General features: G+C 37.1%; 1 protein-coding gene across 4 annotated transcripts in view; it reads right to left on the reverse strand.

Moving 5' to 3' along the window:
• Window positions 1-20,015, reverse strand: part of KDM4B (lysine demethylase 4B) — a 257,679-nt gene that overhangs the window by 60,498 nt on the left and 177,166 nt on the right. For 3 of the 4 annotated variants that reach the window (XM_074203930.1, XM_074203933.1, XM_074203932.1), the window contains 3 exons: window positions 8,274-8,470; window positions 1,778-1,879; window positions 1,130-1,302 (listed from right to left, as the gene is read on the reverse strand). In XM_074203930.1, the coding sequence (XP_074060031.1) occupies window positions 1,130-1,302; window positions 1,778-1,879; window positions 8,274-8,470 (472 nt within the window). The remainder of the gene's footprint in view (window positions 1-1,129; window positions 1,303-1,777; window positions 1,880-8,273; window positions 8,471-20,015) is intronic. The other variant, XM_074203931.1, reaches the window with a different exon arrangement.

Here is a 20,015-nt window from a genome sequence, read left to right on the forward strand (position 1 = left end):
CCTATCATTATTATTATCATCATCATGATCATGATCATCATCATCTTAATTTTTTCCTCTTTCCTTTACTTTATTGCTCACGAGGGTTTATATTTTTAGGGGGAGGGAGTATTATGTTTACTCTTAAACAAGAATATTTTAGTAATGTATAAAAACATCATTTGTACAAAAATAAAATAAATATAATTAAAAAAGAAAAAGATTTGTTAAGAAAAAAAGGCAGACTTCTGTAAGCAATATGCTAAAACTAATACATTTTTATGCTTACACAATTGTCTGAAAGGTGTAGTGAATATAAGATCCCACTGTGCTTTTTATTTGTTGACTATTAAAAAACACTTGATTTGTGGGGGAAAAAGAATCTTCCATAGGATTCACTATGCAACAAAGAGTTTTATAAACACATTTTAAACTGCTTCTTTAGACAGCCCTGGTTGGGGGCTTCTGGAATGCCAACTGGAAAACAAGGAGCCTGCATGTAAACTGCCTTGCTATATCTCTATACCTGGTTTAAGGTTAGAATAGAAATCCAGTTTGACTTTATAAGGGAAATGTATTTATTTATTGGCAGAAAGGGGGCAGTGGGGGAAATGTCCTGCAGTAAGGGAAGTAACAGAAGTTTGCCTATTGAAGGCAGACAATACTCCATTTTTCTGTGAGCTATGAACAACTGCCACCTTGGTTGGAATGGGGCAGATAAAATATATTGATTCATTTCTTTGTGAAATATTTTTTAAAAAACATAACTCCTGTAATATACATTTTTACAAAACTGTAATAGCTATAGCAAAACTTCCAACCTTGCCAAAAATGCTATTTGAATTGAATTCTTAAAGAGAGAGGGAAAATCTACTGCTGCTGTAGATGTAAGAACTGATTGAGGAGGGGGGGGGGAAGAGTCCCCAATCTTTTGGTTGAAATAAACATGAATCTTACTTCAATACTTCTGCCTGCTTTGATAGAAGTGTCAATGAGTTAACACACATCACTACACACACTCTTTCTGCCAACCATCACCAAAAAACAAGCAAACCATCAAATATTATGTGGTAGTCAAACCCTTGATAATGAGCAATTCTGGGCTTGAAAGAACAGCTACTGATTCATTGGCAAATGATTTGTGACTTACCTTCACCTCCTTCGGGGGCTTTGTGTTGCTCTTCTTCCTCTAGGTCAGGTCCATGTTTGGGTTCTTCCTTCACTTTGCCCTCCTCCAAAAGGGTTTCTGTGGCCATAACCTCTCCCAAAGACTTCTGGTCTTCTGTCTTATGCCGTCTAGGCTGGCTTCTTTTTCTGTGGGACCTAGGATGGTAGAGTTATGAAAATAATTTGACATTCTTGGTTAAAGAACTTAAGTCCAATAAAACATCCTGCTTCCCCTCCCTTTTTTCAGAGTACCTACATCACTTGGGCCAACATATATATCTACTCCAAAAGTAGGAGTAGGGAGAACACTTTTCTTTGGGGGTGGAGAGGTAGGGAAAAGGGTTAGGGTCATAAAGGAAGAATGGGTTGAAAGAGAGGGAAGGGAAAGGGGAATGGTCAACCATGGGTGCAGTGCTGATGCCAAGCAGAGGATGCTGATGACATCTGGAAGTGGAAAGTCAAACCTGACACCCAATGAACTTCTGAAAAAGGGTCTTTGAGACTAAGTCAAAGGAGTGTTACTTATATTTATATTGTATAAAGGAGACAAGGGATGCTTTGAACTGAGTGAGAATTCTGGATGAAAAAGTCAAACAAACTTCCTGGAAGAGAGTAAAAAGAATTGACTTACGATAGGCCAGGCTTTCTGTTCTGCTCTCTCTTCCTTTCTATATTTGGTTTTCTCTCCTCCTCAGTCTTTTTCCAGTGTCTGTTTTCCTTCAGACTAATTTGTCTAGAATGTAAATTTTCAGGGTTTTTCCTCTAAGATTTCTCTTTATCTCTTTAAGACATTACCTAATTACTTCCCTGTCTAGCTTTTTAATTCCCCTCCCTTACTTTCTTTCCCCCCTTACATGAATATTGTGAATATATTTACATACAAGTACCCATTTTTACTGCTTCACTTTGAGCTCCCCCTTTCCACCTTAAGTGTACTTAAGGAAAAACTAGCTTCTTTCCTTTCCAATTCCCAGGAACTTGACGGGGCAGGGCAAGGGAGAGCCAGAAGAAGATTTCTAAACAGAGTGCTTTATTTTACTTCAGAGTCAAATGTCCCTGGGAAAATGTTATTATGGTTGCACAGACCATCTTCATACATTTGAAGGAAATAGAATTGGATGAGCTTACTAATTCACTAACACGGGACAAAGAGTAGCTTGGAGAAAGCAACAAAAGGACTAAAGAGAACAGCTTATTTTAACAAGGTAGCCTAAAAAGAAGAAACCAAGAGTAGGCAGATGAGAAGTTGACAGTTTTGTCCAATTCTAATTCAAGGGAAGAGGGAAGCCTAGAGAGTATTCCTCTATAGGGAAGATTGCTTTTAGATGAAAAAGAACCTCCAGAAATAGCTTTATTAATCCCCATTTCCAGTTCAGCTAGAGAAGATAAAGAATCCCATAGGTATTCACTCAAAGAACATCCCAAATCTAAGGAGTTAGAAGGGACTTATATATCATTCCATTCAAAAACATAAAAAGGAACCTTTTTCTACAATGTCCCCAACAAATGGCCAGCAGAGAAACTAGGGATATTGTGAAATGTAAACTAAATGTACAAATGAGAAGATAGGCAAAAAAAGAAAGCAAAGTCCTCAGATCTTGTTGCAAATTTAACCAATTTGAGGTCAATTAATTAAGAAGGTGGTACTATTTCCATTTGAACTGAACCTTGGCTAAATAAATTAAAAGGAAATAAACAAAATATTTATGCATAGCCATACTTTTTAAGACTCTTCCCCTCTTGACCACAATTTCTCTTTCTCCAAGGGAGGGTAATATGTGGATGAATCTGTGGACACTCACAGGGATGACAATAAGTCTGTTGCTTTCTGTTATGTCTATTCTTTTATTCTGAGGACAGCAGAGAAGGGTTAAGTAGAATTTAAAATGCTTCATTAGCTAAAAAACAAGTCTGTTCTAAAGAGCTGTAAATGTCACCAATTTTAGTAAAAAACTTGGAGATAGTAGCAGCATCCATATGCTTTTTCCATTCTACACTATTATATCTGCTTCAGAATGATAAATAAAGCACAAATCCTTCCAACAATTTACCTACCCACCTAAACCTCAGATGGAACTGAGATCTAACTACTACCCCCATTCCCAGAGACTGTTCAGAAATCAGGTTGCTAATTAGAACTGGAATAGAGTTAAGAAAGTAGCAAAGCCCTTAATGAGGCAACATACTGAATGAAGAAGGGAAGGGGATACTAAACCAAAATAATGATTAATAGAAGAAAAATGAAGCTACACATACAGTCATTTATAATTGGTAGACTCCAACCATATGGTCACTAAGTATAGATGTTAACTTCACACCTGCAAGATATTCATTAACAGGAGCATTCAGTTGAACCCATAAGGACCAACTTTTCTCACTCTCTAAAAATAGAGTCTTCTTCTCAAAAGGAAAAACATTTTAATTTTGTTAGCTTAGTAGTTCTATTTTATGTATCACATAAAATCTTTGGAAATGTAAAGTACTAGAGATAAATCAAATATTCTGTAAGATGCCTAGTTACTTTTCTTAAAGGGGAACAGACACACACATATACACACATAGGTATCTGGAGAGCTAGCAAAGCACATCTGTTGTAATGTTCAGGTTTTTCAAGACTCTCCTTTAAAAGAAGTAAAAGAAAAGCTCATTTAATGTTCTGTGGAGGACTTGTATTTGTTTTTAAACTATGGGAGCAAGATAAAGGCAGAGTGATACAGCTAGAATGTTGGACTTCAAATCAGGAAGAACCTATGTTTGTATCTTCCATCACCCATTACTAGCAGAGTTACCTTGAAAGTAATTACATTCTCCGAGTCTCAGTTTCCTCATCTATAAAATGAGGAAATTGGTCTTTGACTGCTTAAGGAACCTTGCAACATATAACAGATGCCCCTAACACCACTTCCAGGCTCTTAACTGCCCACCCCTTCTATTGCATATATGAGCCTATTCTGGAAAGGGCAAAAAGACATAGTAGAAAGAGCCCTAGATTTGAAGTCAGAGGTCCTGCAAATCCTAACCCTGCTATTTAGTATTCAGGTGAACTTACCTTTTGATTATGTGACTACATGGTTCTACAATCTAATATATCTCATCGCAGAGAATTAGAGTCTAAAAATTGAAAGGGACTTCATTCAGCGGTCACCTAATTCAACCAAGACTGACCCAAGAGTCCCTTCTAAAGTATCCCCCCAAAGTGGTCATCTAGCCTGTTTGCAGACCTTCAATGATGAGCAAACACACCATCTCACTAAGCAGACCATTCGACTTCACAAAATCTTAGCTGACCTTAATTTAAAAACCACTTACTGAAGAAGGCATGATGCAACCTAATATAAAAAAAACCTCAGTAGTGATCTCTTGAGCACCTTCTTGGCACCCTAAGCCACCTCTTCCTTCTGCTCCAAGTGCTCCCATAGCCTTTCTTTATAATGGGGTTCGAAGTTTGTCAGGTAAATTCCCATCAGTGGCTCCCTAGCTCCCCACTCCAAGTTATCTTTTGTGTGCTTTTTTAATATCTCCAGTGCTTAGCAGAGTGTCTGGCACAGAGTAGATACTTAATAAAAGTACACTGAATGAATAAGTTCTACTGACCATGATTAATACAAGTAAATATTATAATGGGTCAGATGCCTTGGGAGTTGGTGGGCTCTCCCTTTCCAGAAGTCTGGATGACCAATTGCTATTGCAAGGGATTCTTACTCGGGGAGTAGTTAGACCAGATTAGTTTAAAACAGATAAGATTCCTATTCAGAGATTGTAAGATTCTGTGATTCTCAAAGAAAAAAAGCTTCAGAAATTCAGTTTATGAAAGAATTAGGAACCAGAATACATGGGCAAATTTCAGTAGCAAGGTAACCCATAAAATGGTTTCACTTTCAAGACACTTTCAAGACTTGGCTAACATAGAATTGCAAACAGATTCAACATAGAAAATATGACTAAATAGCCTATTCATAGCAACCATACATCCCAATGTAATGGAGTCCCCTTCAGAACAAGTATATCTTGTTCTGAGAAGATAAAGGAAAAGGTCTTAAAAATATATTTCTGGAGGAGTAGTTGTGATGCTCCTCATCTAGAGTGCCTACCTGTAAGTATTTTAAAAAGGAAAATTAATGGGGAAGATGGGAAAAGAAAAAAAAGGGGTAGGAAGGGAGAGTGGGGAGGAGAGAGATAGAAGGAAGGTGGGGTTGGGGGAAGGAGAGAAAGGGGAGAAACAGGAGAAGGGAAGGATAAAGAGGGTCAAGCTACTTTAAATTGCACTCTAAACAGTAACGTATTTGCTAAGTGTTTCCCAGCCTCTCTTTAAAAGCTTTGTACATCTATGTCTATGACTGAGTAGGTCAGAGGTAGGTAGGAAAAGGACATCTACAAAGATGAGATAGTTTAGAGACAAACTATTTTTTATTTCTTACCCAAGTAAATCAAGTTTGAGTTGTAGGAATGAGCTGAATCAATTTTTGTCATTTGCTTTAAAAAATTAGTCACTAATTAAACTTTCCAAAGAAAAAGGGAGTTCAATTTTTTAAAAATCTTGTTACTTTACAAACCAAAGATTTTAAAGAAAATGATAGCCTTAGTAATATTTTTTAATATGCTATCCAGTCCCACTTTCAGAATATGAGTATATCATAGGACAATAGAAAGGGAGGGCTTCTGTGGAGAAAGGGAGAGCAATAAATGACAAAAATGAAAACACTAGATAACTTGCTACTTTCTTTTCCCTTAAAGCATATGTATATTAAGAGGGAGGCACAAATGAGTGAGGTGGTAGGGGAAGGGAAGGAAGAGAGTCATGTAAATCAAAGACATTTATACAATGTGTATATACATCTAAATCTCTGGTAATCCAGTTTTTTCCCCTTTAAAAAGTTGAGTTCCACCCCCCCCCCCTCCTGTAGTGAGCATGACTAACAGAATTAGTTCTCATTCCAACTTTATTTTGGTTGTCCTATCAGCAGAACATTTATAAAATCTTCTATGCCAATTATAGTTTTGGAAATGTGATTTTTGTGTATTGGCAATCTATTCTGTTAGACAATTAGTTTGGAATACAATCAATTCAGCCATTATACAAATAACATCTCAGAGCATCTTAGGGCTCTGTCTGTATATACAATTCATCTTTAAGACACAAGTGAGAGCAGCTAGGTGGCACAGTGCATGAGAGCACCACCCCTGGAATCAGAAGAACCTGAGTTCAAATGTAGCCTCAGACATTTAATAATTACCTAACTCTGTGACTTTGAGCAAATCACTTAACCCCATTGCCTTGCAAAAAACCAAAAAAGTTCCAACTACTACTTTGTTTTCTTGTAACACAGTGACACAACAGGAAATCAGAAGTAAGGACAATAAAAGATATCATAAAAGAGAAAGACGTATTTTTTTTTTCTGGTTACAGGACCCAAATGTGATCAGGTCATTAATCTAGTATAACTTATTTTCAAAGAAATGGATCAGAGAACTTGAATAAATGATTCTGAGACCAAAATGCATAAAAGTGATATTAGTTTATAAAATTGGGTCAGTCTAAGGTGAGGGTAGAACTAAGCAAATTAAATAAAGTCATTTTCAAAAAATATCAGTTGGAAAGAAGTAGTATATTCTGAATACTGAAGTGAAATTTCTTTTCTCCATTAAGTGAACAACTCCTTTGCACCTGACTAGTTCAAGGAGAACTTTCTTGCCTCCAAACTTAGTCCTTTCTGTAACCATGACTAAGTGGGAAGAGCATACTTATTGTTCACTAGCTCTCCAAAGGCCCAGGTAATTGGGAGATGCCCAAATTCCATTTGAAGGCCAAGTTCTATCTTAATTAGGGATAAAGGAAAGTTTCAAACCATCCAAGGAGTTGGATGAAGGGAAGAAATGTTCTTACAAAGTCCTCTCCACCTCCTTCCCTTCAAATACAAAGCCTAATCAAGGGTCAGTTGAGCACTGAGTTCAGATTCAATTTGATGGGCTCTACAAGAGAATTCTATTGTTGCATCTAATGGCAAACAAGTGCCCCAGATGACACTAAAAGGAATAGGTGCCAGGACAGGCATTCTGGAATGAATAACAAAACTGAAAACATGTTTATGAAGAAGAGCAAGGTTTTTTGGAAAGTGCCTCTACACAATTTTGAGGTATCCTTTAATTCTTGGTACAATGATAATTTCTAAATCTAAACAAAAGATTGATGTTTGAATCTGTATTTTCTGGAGACTCCTTCCTTACTTCCCTTCCAAAACAGACCCCCTGATGCATCTTTCTATTCTATTCAAGTCAACAAACATTTCAAGCAAATCTTGGAGTCCTCAAGCAGTTTTTTTAAGATAAATCTGAGAAGCTTCTGGGAAGCTACTTCTGTCAAAACAAGGTTATTTTATTCATTCTAGAAATCATGGTTGCATCACCAATTTTGTGAGTCTTTGTTTTTCAATTGTTCAGAAAAAACTAAGGCAGGATGCACTAAATGCATCCCATAAAGTAGTGTTAAAGTCCAGTTAACTTACTGGAAGAGGAGTCTGACATTCCCCACAAGCCAAGAAGGTTTTTGAATAGCCTCTGTTACAAAAGAAACAAGTTCCTCTTGCCTTGAGATTAAACTGTTTCTACAATTGGTACTTTTGTTTTAAAAGCAGGTGATGCAAACATATGTCAGAGAAGAAAGAAATGTATAAGAAGAGCAAACACTTTGGGGGAAGGGGAGCAGGTAGATTTCTAGCTGAATAGAGGTGGTGAAAGGAAAGGAAGACAAGTCTTAATGCCCCCCCAAAAGAACTACATTCTTCCTCTGATGGCTCTATTTTAAAATAGGCCAGAGTGCTTACCAACAGATTTTTCTTGTGTTGGAAGAAGAGGCAGGAAGAGTATCTATAAGGTTCAATCTTCCTGCCTTGGAGCACCATCAACTATAGGAATAGAGTAGTACCCTTTAAAAACACATTTCACTAGAGATGAAAGTAGAGAAGCAAAGAGTTGTTGGCGTTTGAAAATGTCCACCCCTCTCTGCCTGCTCTTGATGAATTTGAAATCTTCTTTTTCCCAAAGAAGCTTGCAGTTAGCCCTAGCTTCTGTGCTGTGCAACAGTGACTGAAGCTGATCCTCTGAACAATCTTGATCAGGACAAATCTTACCTCCGAAGGAGCTTAGCTTTCAGCAGAGCCTTGGTTTCATTCCAAGCCATCAGTTCAGGGCTAGTTAGTGCAGTAGGTTTCATGTGGTCCAGGGCAGTAATATCTTTTCCTTGTTTCCACAATTCATAGCGCTCTGGCTGCAGCACTCTCACAAAAACATCCATGGAAATTTTCACCATGTCCTTTCGACAGGTGCACTGCCAAAAAAAAAGATCACACACATTTAGATTTCATCTGGTTTCAATTAACTCCCTTACTTTACAAAGATTCTGTTCCCACTTTTCCATTATTGGGCAAGCCCCTTCATGTCCTCTCTTAGGTCTATTGTTTCCTCAATATAATGAGGAGAATGTCAGAACAAGAGATCTTAGATCTAGTCCAATCTCCCCATCTAAGGTCTAGTACTTGGTACCTCTGTAGCCTATGGCAAGGCCATTAATTCTGTAAATGTCAGTATCCTCACTTCGAAGTAGGGGGTAAGAATATTTGAACTATCTCAGAGTGTTGGGGTAAAATTTTCCTAGAGCACCATTTCTAGCTTTTCTCTTTATCACCGTCATAATAGATTGTTAAGTGCTCTGAGGGCAGAGATTGATTTATTTTTTTCATCTCTGTGCCCCCAAAGTCTAGCTTAGTGCATAGTAACTACCTAATAAATGACTGTTATCTGAAATCGGAGTGCTCTTACATAAAAGTTTCATGGGGGGGGGGGGAAGACTGTCTGGAGTCATCCTTTAAACAATTCAACTTGACAAAGAAACTGAACTTGTCAGGATCAGTCAGTGCTGCTGCTTTTATCTACACAGGGAAACGAGGTAGAGAATTATGAATGCAGCTTTATTACTGTTAAGAATTAATAACACATGTTGGAAATTTAAAAGTCACCTAAGATGTTCAAATGAATTTTGAAAGTTAATAATTTATATTTTGAAGATGGCTAGTAATTAAACAAGTTTATGTAAATAACTTGGTAGCTATACATGTAAATTGGGACTATTTTGGATATATATGTATGTATCCCCAAACTGTGGTTGTTTGCTTTGAGGAAAAAGCACCTTATGTAACATGAGGAAGATAAAATAATGGTGATAATTTGAGATTTCTCTGTGGTAATCTCCTAACCAAAGGAGATGTTTAGTTATTTGCCAGTAAACCTAAGAGGTTTGAGTTTAATGCTGCAGATGGCCTTTTGAAAGAAGGATCTCAGTCTCAGATGAGATAGGATTCTTTTAAAGAAAACACTATACTAGCAGACATGGAACCTGGCTCATTGGAAAAGAATTGTCTGAAACCTTTGCCTGTAAAAGACACCTAATACATAGGGAATATGTCTTCATGTCCCTCTCTGGCAAATTGCCATGATCATGCCAGAAGTACCATAATTAAATATGAAGGTGAGCCACTGAAACTCTATCTTCTAATTAGCAAGTATTTTGTCTTGGCTTTTTTTAAACACAGGATGTGAATATCACAAGTTCCCTTAAAGAAAAGAAATATAAGGAATGGTTGCTTATATCAGGATAATGCTTATTATTTTTAAAAACTGCTTTAAGGGAGAGATCCATCCTTCAACTAGAATTTTGTTCATTCTAAACATGGTCAAAATTAAAATAGAAAATTGCTGCAAGTTACTTATTGGACACATATGTGCTGTTTTATACTATTCTTGAGCTTTTGATTACAATTGTAATGTGGCATCCATTTACGAATCTGTGTTATATTGGAACCCCATGTTCTTATAAAAAGTATTTTGATACTGGCTTGGGATAATTCTTACTCTTTATAGACCTTCTAGTACTCCCCAATTATTGGGCTTCTATTAAATAGCTTGCTGTTAAAATATCTCTCTGGTTTTTGCTTGCTCAATCTTTTTTCCCCCCAAGTTTTATTTCTCTCTAGGTTATCAGCTCGCTCTCGCGCTCTCTCTCTCTCTCTCTCTCTCTCTCTCTCTCTCTCTCTCTCTCTCTCTCTCTCTCTCCCCCCAAGACCAGCTTCTGCAGGATGCCAGTCAGCTGTGCCAATCAATCATTCTCTAGACCTACCTCAAAGAAGTTTTCACTGCAATGCATTCATCTTCAAATAGATTCTGAAAGACCCAGAAAAATCTGGATCCCAAATAATTTTTAGGGGGGAAATTATGCAGGGAATTATGAATTTAGTAGAAACTAAATCTGTAAACTTAAATGCTGTTAAATGGATGGAGATATAAATTGAATCCCATTGTTTCATTGTTTAATGTAAAATTTGTATCCTGATCTCCTCAGTCTTCAACTCTCTACCTAATTCAGGTCATATAAAAGGGAAGGGAATTCTCCTTTTGCCCTCAGTGCCCAGATAATGGGCAAGACCTCACCTCTCTCTCTCTCTCTCTCTCTCTCTCTCTCTCTCTCTCTCTCTCTCTCTCTCTCTCTCTCCCAATCAGCTCTGCTTGACTGTCTTTTATCTTTGTCTCTCTTTTACTTGTCCTGCTCTGTCTCTGCCTCACTCTCTGCCTGTCTTTATTATTCATTCTTCTGACCCTTTGAGAAGTTTTTTAACCTTTAACTAACTTTATTTGATAATAAAATCCCGAGCAGTTTTAACATCCCAGAGAGTTTGCAAATTTCTTCGCCTTTCAAATTTCTTCATCTTCAATCTCTAAATCTTTAATAACTGGCAATATACATGCCAATAATGAAGTTGGCAAACATCAGGAAAACTACTGATTGTTAACCAAGTGGTTTGGGGATTAATAGTTAAGAATTTGATCTGCCTAATCCTGATTCATTTAAAAAAAAAAACCAACCATGAGGGTAAGAAATAGTACTAACACGAAATGAATATGCAATGGATAATGTATAGATAGCAGACAAGCCTAGGCTAAGGCCCTGTCTCTGACACATAAACTATTAGCCATTTGAACAGGATCAAGTCTCTTAAAGAATAGTTGTAAAAGACTTGTTGACTTACACATTGCAATATTCACAATGAGATTTCAGATATGAACTACAAACAAATGCATTTCATTCTTCCAAAGAACTGTTAGTAAAATAGTGACTTCCTAGAAATTGTACAACTACACAGTCCTGAAGTCCAAAACAAGAAGCTCAGTTATTTCCCCCAACCAAACAAAATGTAGTATAGGAACTGCTTTTCCTTTAAAATAACTTTAGTACAGAATATTCACTTTGCAAGAGGAAAAGTAACTTTGGGGGGGGGGGGTAGGGAGAGAGGCAAGACCAGGAAAGAAGATTACAATTACAATTTATATTTCTATATTGCTTTCCTCATCATCAAATTGTGGTTTAGATTATTAAAGCCTATTTATAGATGAGAGAAATTGAGGTGGAAAGCTGAAAAAACTTGACTCAGAAATTTTGAGTGAGAGACTCAATGTTCAAAAACTCAAGCCTCCTTACTCCAATTACTTCATCTTTTTAATTATACCATGACCATCTACATGATAAAGGAAAAGTTAACTACCTTGTCTGTGTCCAAGATGAGGACAAACTTATGAGATACAACAAACATTTCATCTGGAAGAAGGTAGTTGGACATATCAACTGTGAAAGCAATAATAATTTTTCATAATTATATTGTGATAGAAAATTTATTTCATTTAGAGAATACTAGGCTTCAGATCAGATCACCTTGCCTTAATTAAAAATTAAGCTCCCAGGATATTAATCACAAAATCTTGGAAAACAATGCTCAGAATGTAAGGAGAACATCTTCCCAGGAAGAAACAAGAGAAGAGTTCAGGAAAAGATACAAAAATGATAATCTTTGTAGATCAGTTTCAGTTACAGATGTGCACTAGCCATTAAGGATGTTAAAAAAAGTCCCAAAAAGAATCCACTCAACATCCCAATTTCTTGGTGGTCATCATGAGTTGGTCTCTATTATATAATAATCTGTAGGTTTTGTTTGGTAAATCCCAGAAAATAAAACTTCAAGCCTAATCTATATTTGTTATATTTGTTTTAACCCTATGTTTTTGAGGTTCTTATAATTTTAGGGTTCAAATAGCTAAACGAGTTCTTCACTACTAGACATTTTAAAGGGGAAGTTTATGACCACTTATTGGAGATTATTTATAGAGGGAACTCCTACTCAAGTACAAGATGGGTTGAAGTAACTTTCAATGTCTAGATTGTATGAATAAGTATAATACGCAATCACAAACTAGGTAAAATGTGGGAAGCCCACGAGTATTTATTAAGTGCCTGAAAATATGCAAAAAACTATGTAAAAATCAAAATGAAAAAAATGAAATATTCCTTGGCCTTCAAGAAGCTTATTGTACTAGGGAATAGATTTAACATATATACAGATAAAAATTACAAAGTAACTTTAGGAGAGAAAGAGTATTAAAATATGGAGGAAGGGGAATGTAAGAGGAGAAGACTTCACCTAAGGATTTGAGCTGAGCTTTCTTGAAGGATGTTAAGGATTGAATCTAAGAAGCAGAGATAAGGAGGGACTGAAATCTATTTTAGAGGCAACAGGGAGTCACTAAAATTTTCCCAACAGGGTAGCAATGATATAGTCGAACCTGTTCCTTAAGAGGACTACAAATATGGGATATATGTTGTATAATGTAAAGGATGCTGTTCTCATAATCAGAAAATCCATGTTTAAGTCTTGATTCTCCTACTCCATAGTTCTCGGACCTTGTTTTTTGTCCTCTTTATTTCCTCATTTTAGGATGTGGGACATCTTTTCTGCCCCAGTATGGCACTCAGGATATTCAGCTGTTATTCCTTATTGTTTCTACCAAAGTACATGAGAAATGAAAGAGAGGAAAAGTCATGAATACCAGAAAAATAATCAGTGAGAGAAGAAATCAGTAGAGTAATTAGTGTGATTATACCTTCTTAGAATAAGGAGTCTTCCATCAGCATGTCTGAGCTACAAGTACAAAGCTGGTCCACCTGGAAAGGGTGATAGATGCTCACAAGTGCTCAAGCAGAAGCTAGTTCCCTCCACCGTGAGGGAGGGAGCTGATACACTGGAAAAATTGGACTGAATGAATTGTAAAGTTCCCTAAAATTAATTCTGAAATTTTATGATTCTTTTCTAAATCTAAATGAGGCAGTGAAATATGGGGAATAAATGCTAGGCTGTGTGACAGAAGAAGTAGGTTTGACTCCTTGCTTTGAGACTTAACTAGCACATGATCATGGACAAGTCACATAAATAGTCGCTTCATAATTAAAATGGAGATTAAAAGTACTTATACTTCCCAAGTCAGAGTTGTTGTAGGAAAAAAATGGTTTTACGGTGCCACTGTTTGGTCTATATTCCAGAAGAAAGGGAATATGAGAGGAAAATAACATATATATTTAGGGATAATCTACAGTAGCTCTTTTCTGGTGGCAGGGGAGATGTCTATCGTTTGGAGAGTGGCTGACTAAGAAGAAATACTGAAATGATGAACAGGATGCTCTCAGTAAAAAAAAAAAATTACAAGAGCAAATGCAATGGGAAATGTACTGTATACAAAGTTAACAGCATTATTGCAGGATGATCAGCAATGAACGACTGACCTACCTTTTCTCAGCAATGCCATAACCCAAGAGAACTCTAAAGGACTTATGATAAAGAATACTATCCATCCCAAAGGCATAACTAAAGATGTCTGAATACAGGATGGAAGCATATTTTTCCCCCACTTTATTTTTCTTTAAGTTTCTCTTTTTTTGGGGGGGGGGGTGTTATGTTTAGTTTTACAATATGACTAATGTAGTAATGTTTTTCATGACTACACAATTTTAACTTTTATCAAATAATTTACTTTCTTAATAAGAGGAATTAGGATAGGAGGAAGGGAGAGAATTTGGAATTCAAAGTTTTGGAAGTAAAGTTGAAAGCTGGGGTAAAAAATAATGTTACACTTGAAAAAAAAGAAAAAAAATTTTAAAACATGATTTATAAACCCTAAAGATAATGGTGAGAATTCATCTGTAGGGTATCTTGTTTCTATTTTTCCATTAAGAAAAAAAGACTCAGACAAAACAGTTTCTATAACTGTAGGTTTAAATCTCTTTCACAATTTTAAATACATGACTCCCGCTTCTACCACCATAGTGTAACTTTCAAATTCTCAGCAGAAATTCAGAGAAACTGACAATCTTAACTTTAAAAAGTCTCAACAATATTATATTGACTCAGACCCTTGTAAATATACATTCATTATCAAACAACATTTAAAGCTTCTGGCCAGGAATGTGAAGTGGTTGATGGGGGAAATATTCTCTGCAGAATTCCCTGCTCTCCCAGTTCTTCCAGTCCAGCATTTTTTATTTCTGTTTTTCATTTCACAAAGAGTGGTAGTCGCCTTCTGCTCTGTTCTGAGGCACTGACTTGGGGAGCAGTAATAACTTGACTGTACTGAGCAGGAGGGACTATTTATGGCCAGGCAATTTCCAGCAAACTCAATTTATTTAATGAAAAATAGCACTGGAAAGAAAGGCTTGGAATGTAATTTGGCCAAGGAGTTGCTGGAACACAGATGGTGCCCATGTTTCAGACTCCTGGCCAGCCTGAAGCCTTCCCCAGTGTCACCATCATGAGAGGCTTAAGGGATTTGTATCGAATGGATTTTACAATTATTTTTCCATAATTAAAGCACCTGTGTGTAACCATGGAGGAGAACATGAAGATCCACTCTATAGAGCAGATCACCTGTTGGTCACAGAGACAAGCCAGCTTACTTCTCTGTTGAGGGACAAAGAAGACAATTGCTATCTGAAGCAAGAGAGTAGATCCCCCTTGCTCCAAACTTTGTATTAAAGGAGATGACTCTCTGTCTGGGAAGGTCCTCATTGAGTCTCCTTCAAAGAAGGAAGGCCCAGAGAGGTTAAGTAATTTCCCTTTAGACATAGAGCTAGTAAGTGGCAGAGCTGGATTCAAACTCAGGCATCTTGATGTCTAATCCAGTGGTCTTTCTACTACATGTTATTACCTGTATTTACATCAGAAAAGAGGAAACTTAAGATTTCTATGATGGTATTTTCAACACTGCAGCAAACTGGGATAGGGTATATTTATAGTATAGAGTGAAAAGGAAGAATTCCCAGGGCCTCCCAAATCATACCTAGAAACGCAATCTCCACTTTGCACACAAAATATAGCAAAATTAGCTTGAGGGTTATAGAAAAGGAGAGAGAAAGGGGGCAGAAAGAGAGGAGAAGTGAGTCAAAAAGGGGAAAAAAATAAAGGAAGTAATATATCTGATAAGTCCACCTGGACCATAACAATTGCCCTCTTAACAGGTCTTCCTACCTTCATCTTCTCTATTTTCCAATCTACTCTTTGCTTAGGTTGCCAGAATCACAGGATCACAGACAAGGCTGAAGAGATCTTATGAACCAAACGAAGCAGCTAGCTGAAGTCAGATCCTGTCTCAGACACTTATAAGGCCTGTGAACCTGGACAAGTCACTTAGCTTCTCTGAGCCTCAGTTTCCTCATCTGTAAAATACATAGGGCCTATCCCTCCCAGGTTGTTAAAAGAATCAAGTAAAATATTTTACACCATATTTGTAAAGTGCTATATAAATTATTTCCTCCTCTCTGTTTCTCACCTAAGTTCCCAACTTTCTACAGGAAGTCTTTCCCAATCCCTCTAAATCTTGGTGCCTCCTCTTTCTCAATTATTTCCTGTTTTATCCTGTATATAGCTTGTGTGTGTGTGGTATGTATTTCCTTATGTCTCCCCATTAGACATTCCCCCTCAAGGGAAAGGACTACCTTTTGCCTTTCATTCTATCTCCAGGTCTTATTATAGAGATGATTCATAAATGATGATCATCAAACCTAAACCAGAGAAGTTCAGGTCACAGAAGTCTAGGTGGCAGAACTGAGATTCAAACTTTTCAACTTAACATTCAATGCTTTGCACAACCACGTCCCAGCCAGCCCCCTTTCCTCCCCTATATATATACTCTAATTTCATCTTCTCTGTACATAGATGTTTATTCACTGTACTTAACCTGTCTTTGTTCTCACTGTTTTCTTTGCCAGGGAAGGGTACCTTTCTACCTTTCTCGTGCTAAATTTCTACCCATCATTTGATAATGTACTAAAATGCCACCACCTTTCCTATAATACACAAATAATAAGTGTATAAACATACCTATCTTATTGCTCCTACTATAAATTGCTGAGGGCAGGGACTAGGGTCTTATTTAAAATACAGTGCTCCAGGGTCCAGAACAGTGCTCCACATAGAGTTCATGCTTAAAAGATGGCTCTCTGAGGTAGTTAAGTAGGAGAGAAGCAGCACACTGGAATCCCCAGGGGAGGCTCAAAGACTCCCAAAGGACAATTTGGCAATTCTATGCTGGTCACAACTTGAGAGAAAAATATGATTCAAAAAAGACAGATTAAAATGCTGAAGAAATGTATAAGGATATAAATAATATTAAGTCGTGTGCTTGGGTCCAAAAAAATTAATGGTATATAATACAAGACAGATGGCATGGTTTAAGTAATATGAATTAAAGATATGGGAATCTTGTGGCAATGAAAGTTCAGTTAGAATTGGTATTATGCTATAGAAGCAAAAGAAAAAAACTGAAGAGTAAAAGATCAGAAGTTCTATTTATTATATTCAAGAAATATAGATAGTATCACTATAGACACCAGCAGTATTGTGTTCAGTTCTGGGAGCCCTTTTAGGAAGTACTTAGATAAGCTGAAGATTGTTGACAGTAAATTGACCAGGATTGTAAAGAATCTCAAGATTATGCCATATTGGAAGGAACTAAAGAAAAGCAACTTAAAGAAATGACATATATAGGAAAATATTAGCTATCTTCATGAAGTATCTGAAAGTCTGTGTCACTAAGAGCTAGGAATAATGCAGAGCCAAATCTAGCCTTCTGTAGGGTACAAAGTACAATAGGATAGTTAAAAAGTAGTAGATTCTCACAGGCCTATTCTAGACATCTTCAAACAAAGGTCAAATGATTATTGATCGGATGTAACAAAAGAAACTTGGGTTCAGGTGCAGGCTGGATTATATGACATGACCTCTAAAGTTCCCTTCCAGCTCTGTGTGATTTGGAGCTCAAAAGATTCTTAGAAATTATCTAGCCCAATACCCTCATTTTCCCAATAAAGAAACTCAGATCCAGAGAGGTTCTGTGACTAGACTAAGGCTTCCTACACAATAAGAAGACAATGAGGATAAGAATCCCACACACTTTCTACTCCACCACTCAATCCCATGTCAAACTCTCCATTTCACACAGGAGGAAACTGAGGCAAACTGAGATGCAATAGCTTGCCTCAAGTCACAGAATGTAATTCAAAAACCCAGGTCCTCTTGCTCCAAATTCAGTATTACTTCAACTATACAAAATGAAGGAAGGAGATCAAAATATAAATGTGATAATAACATCAGGGAAGTAAAGGCCAAAAGATCTAATTTCTTCATGTGCCAACTGGCACCTTGTTTGATAATCATTCCAAGGAGTTTGGATGATGTAATTTTACACAAAAACTGACAAGGATGAGTACATTGACTACTTTTATTTACATTTCAATGCAAACACAGTAAAGCTCACAAATAATTTATAATTAAGATGCAAAAACAGTATGGCATTCCTTCTGCCTCCATACTGTGGCTCTGTTGGCAGAGGGGCAGTAACGGTAAAACAGAGCTTGGGGAAAGGAAGAAAATGGAATATGGACGAATCTCTCTCATTATTTCTTTTCCTAAAACAGCTCTGAATGTTCTCATTTTCTCCCCTTTATGCCTGCCCTCTCCTTTTCCTTTGCTACAGATGTTTGTATAGAGAAACCACTGTGGTTACTGAAATTAAAGCTGAGTGTTCTCAATTCCCTTCTTGTGGCTTAGCATTCCCCTGTCAGCCTTCAAGACAGAGATGTAAAACTCTCTCAAAAGGGAATTGGTCTGTGTCATTACTTCTAATGGAGAAATTAGGTACGAATGGGCAAGGAGGGGAGAGAAGGTCTTGAAAGACCTCCTCCAGTATGGAGAGCACCCTTGAGTCCACTGTACTCTGACTGCTACATAAAGTGCAGAGGACCCCCCCCCCCAAGAATGTGCCGGGGGCCTTCATTGCCCTGAAAAGCTCTGGAACAACTGCCGAGCAATGAGTGCTGAGTCAATGGGGAAGATGGTCCCTTTGCCAATCCATTCCAGGAAAAAGGTGGGCTGTCTGATAATTATTAAGCTTTGGTATTTGGAGACAAAGGAAAATGAGAAAACCATGTGCTGATGGACCACTATTAGGGAGAGGATGCTGCTGGGCTCTCAGAGATGCAGGACAGGGAACAACCCAGTACCAACTTCCTTCAGGTAGATCTATATATAAAAATATAACTATATATATATATATAAATTAACATATACATAATTTCAAAATGCTTTCCCCTCAGAAACAATACTTGTGTTATCCTTAGTTTAAAAATGACAGGAAGGTGAAGGGCTTCCCCTTGATGATAGAGCTGGAATGATACCGAGGATTAGAATGCAAGTTTGGCTCCACAAAAGGCTTCATGAACTTTCAGCAGCAGAATGAAACTCTCTGGACTTGCCTTCTATTTAAGACCAGAGTCCTAACAGTGAATATTCCTGAGGTCCTGTGCTCCACAGACATCATGAACCCTGGTACTTCTCTTTCCAACCCTCACATACCTCTCAGCTTGGTAAAACGCACCTCAAAAAGCTTCTGACAACTTCCCTTGGCAGATTTGCTTGGGACAACTGAATGAATCACTTGAATGTTTTTAATGCCTCTCACTTTACCCAGTGAGAACAAGAACTACTTTAAAAAATGAACACCAAGGAAGCAAAACCACTCCCTTCTCTATTTCCCAGAGATCTCCCTCTGGTGACAGAATCAGCCAGGCTCCCCTGGAGACCCAGCAATCTTGCCAGAGCTGCCAGGAGACTAGAGCAACACCGGAGGGATCTTCAACTTGCTCCCTAATTCACCTCAGCAACCTGGTTAGCATTAAACAACTATCAAAATCATAGAACCCAAACCCTTGCAAAGACTTGAAGGAGACACTGTCCCCCCCCTCAAATTTCCTTACAGAACTCTGTCTAGATCTCTTCTATCACCGTTGACTTCATAGTAATTAAATATTATATGACCTTCTACTAAGAGACTATAAGTTCTTTCAGTACAAAGGACAGTTTTCCATCCCTGTCTTCAGTGCTGAGCAAAGTTTTTTACAAAGAAAAGATTTACTATCTGTTGAATTTAAAGACAATTGGATAAAATGAAATTTTAAAAGCTACAAAATTAATTATTGTTCTAAGACCTGATCTGTACACTCTCTCCCCTACAAATACTCTAGAATTTCTTCCCACATATTAACTTTCACTAAATTCTGTTAAAAATTTAATTGGTCAATATGCCAATTTGAAAGCAGTGAGCAGTTACCATTTGATTTCATAATCAGTAATTAACCACAATATGGTCAACCAGAAATGCTTTCAGTAGTGTATCAAATTTAGACACAATCAATCACTTCCTCTGAAAGTCATCAAGAAAGAAACAAATTTGTAAATTACAGACCAAACTAAATTCATTTTGCTCAGGCAAAAAATGCCCAGTTTCTCATGTGTAGTCATGATTATCCTAAATTTATTTTAAATCTAGTTTTTAAGACAAAAACGCACAATTAATGCCTAATTAATTGGTGTTCCTGATTCTTCCAGATCACCCATTCTCACAATTCCTGAAGGCAACACAACTCGAAAAAATCAAGGTATTTAAGC

The sequence above is a fragment of the Macrotis lagotis genome, chromosome X, assembly GCF_037893015.1.
Source record: "Macrotis lagotis isolate mMagLag1 chromosome X, bilby.v1.9.chrom.fasta, whole genome shotgun sequence".
NCBI lineage: Eukaryota > Metazoa > Chordata > Mammalia > Peramelemorphia > Peramelidae > Macrotis > Macrotis lagotis.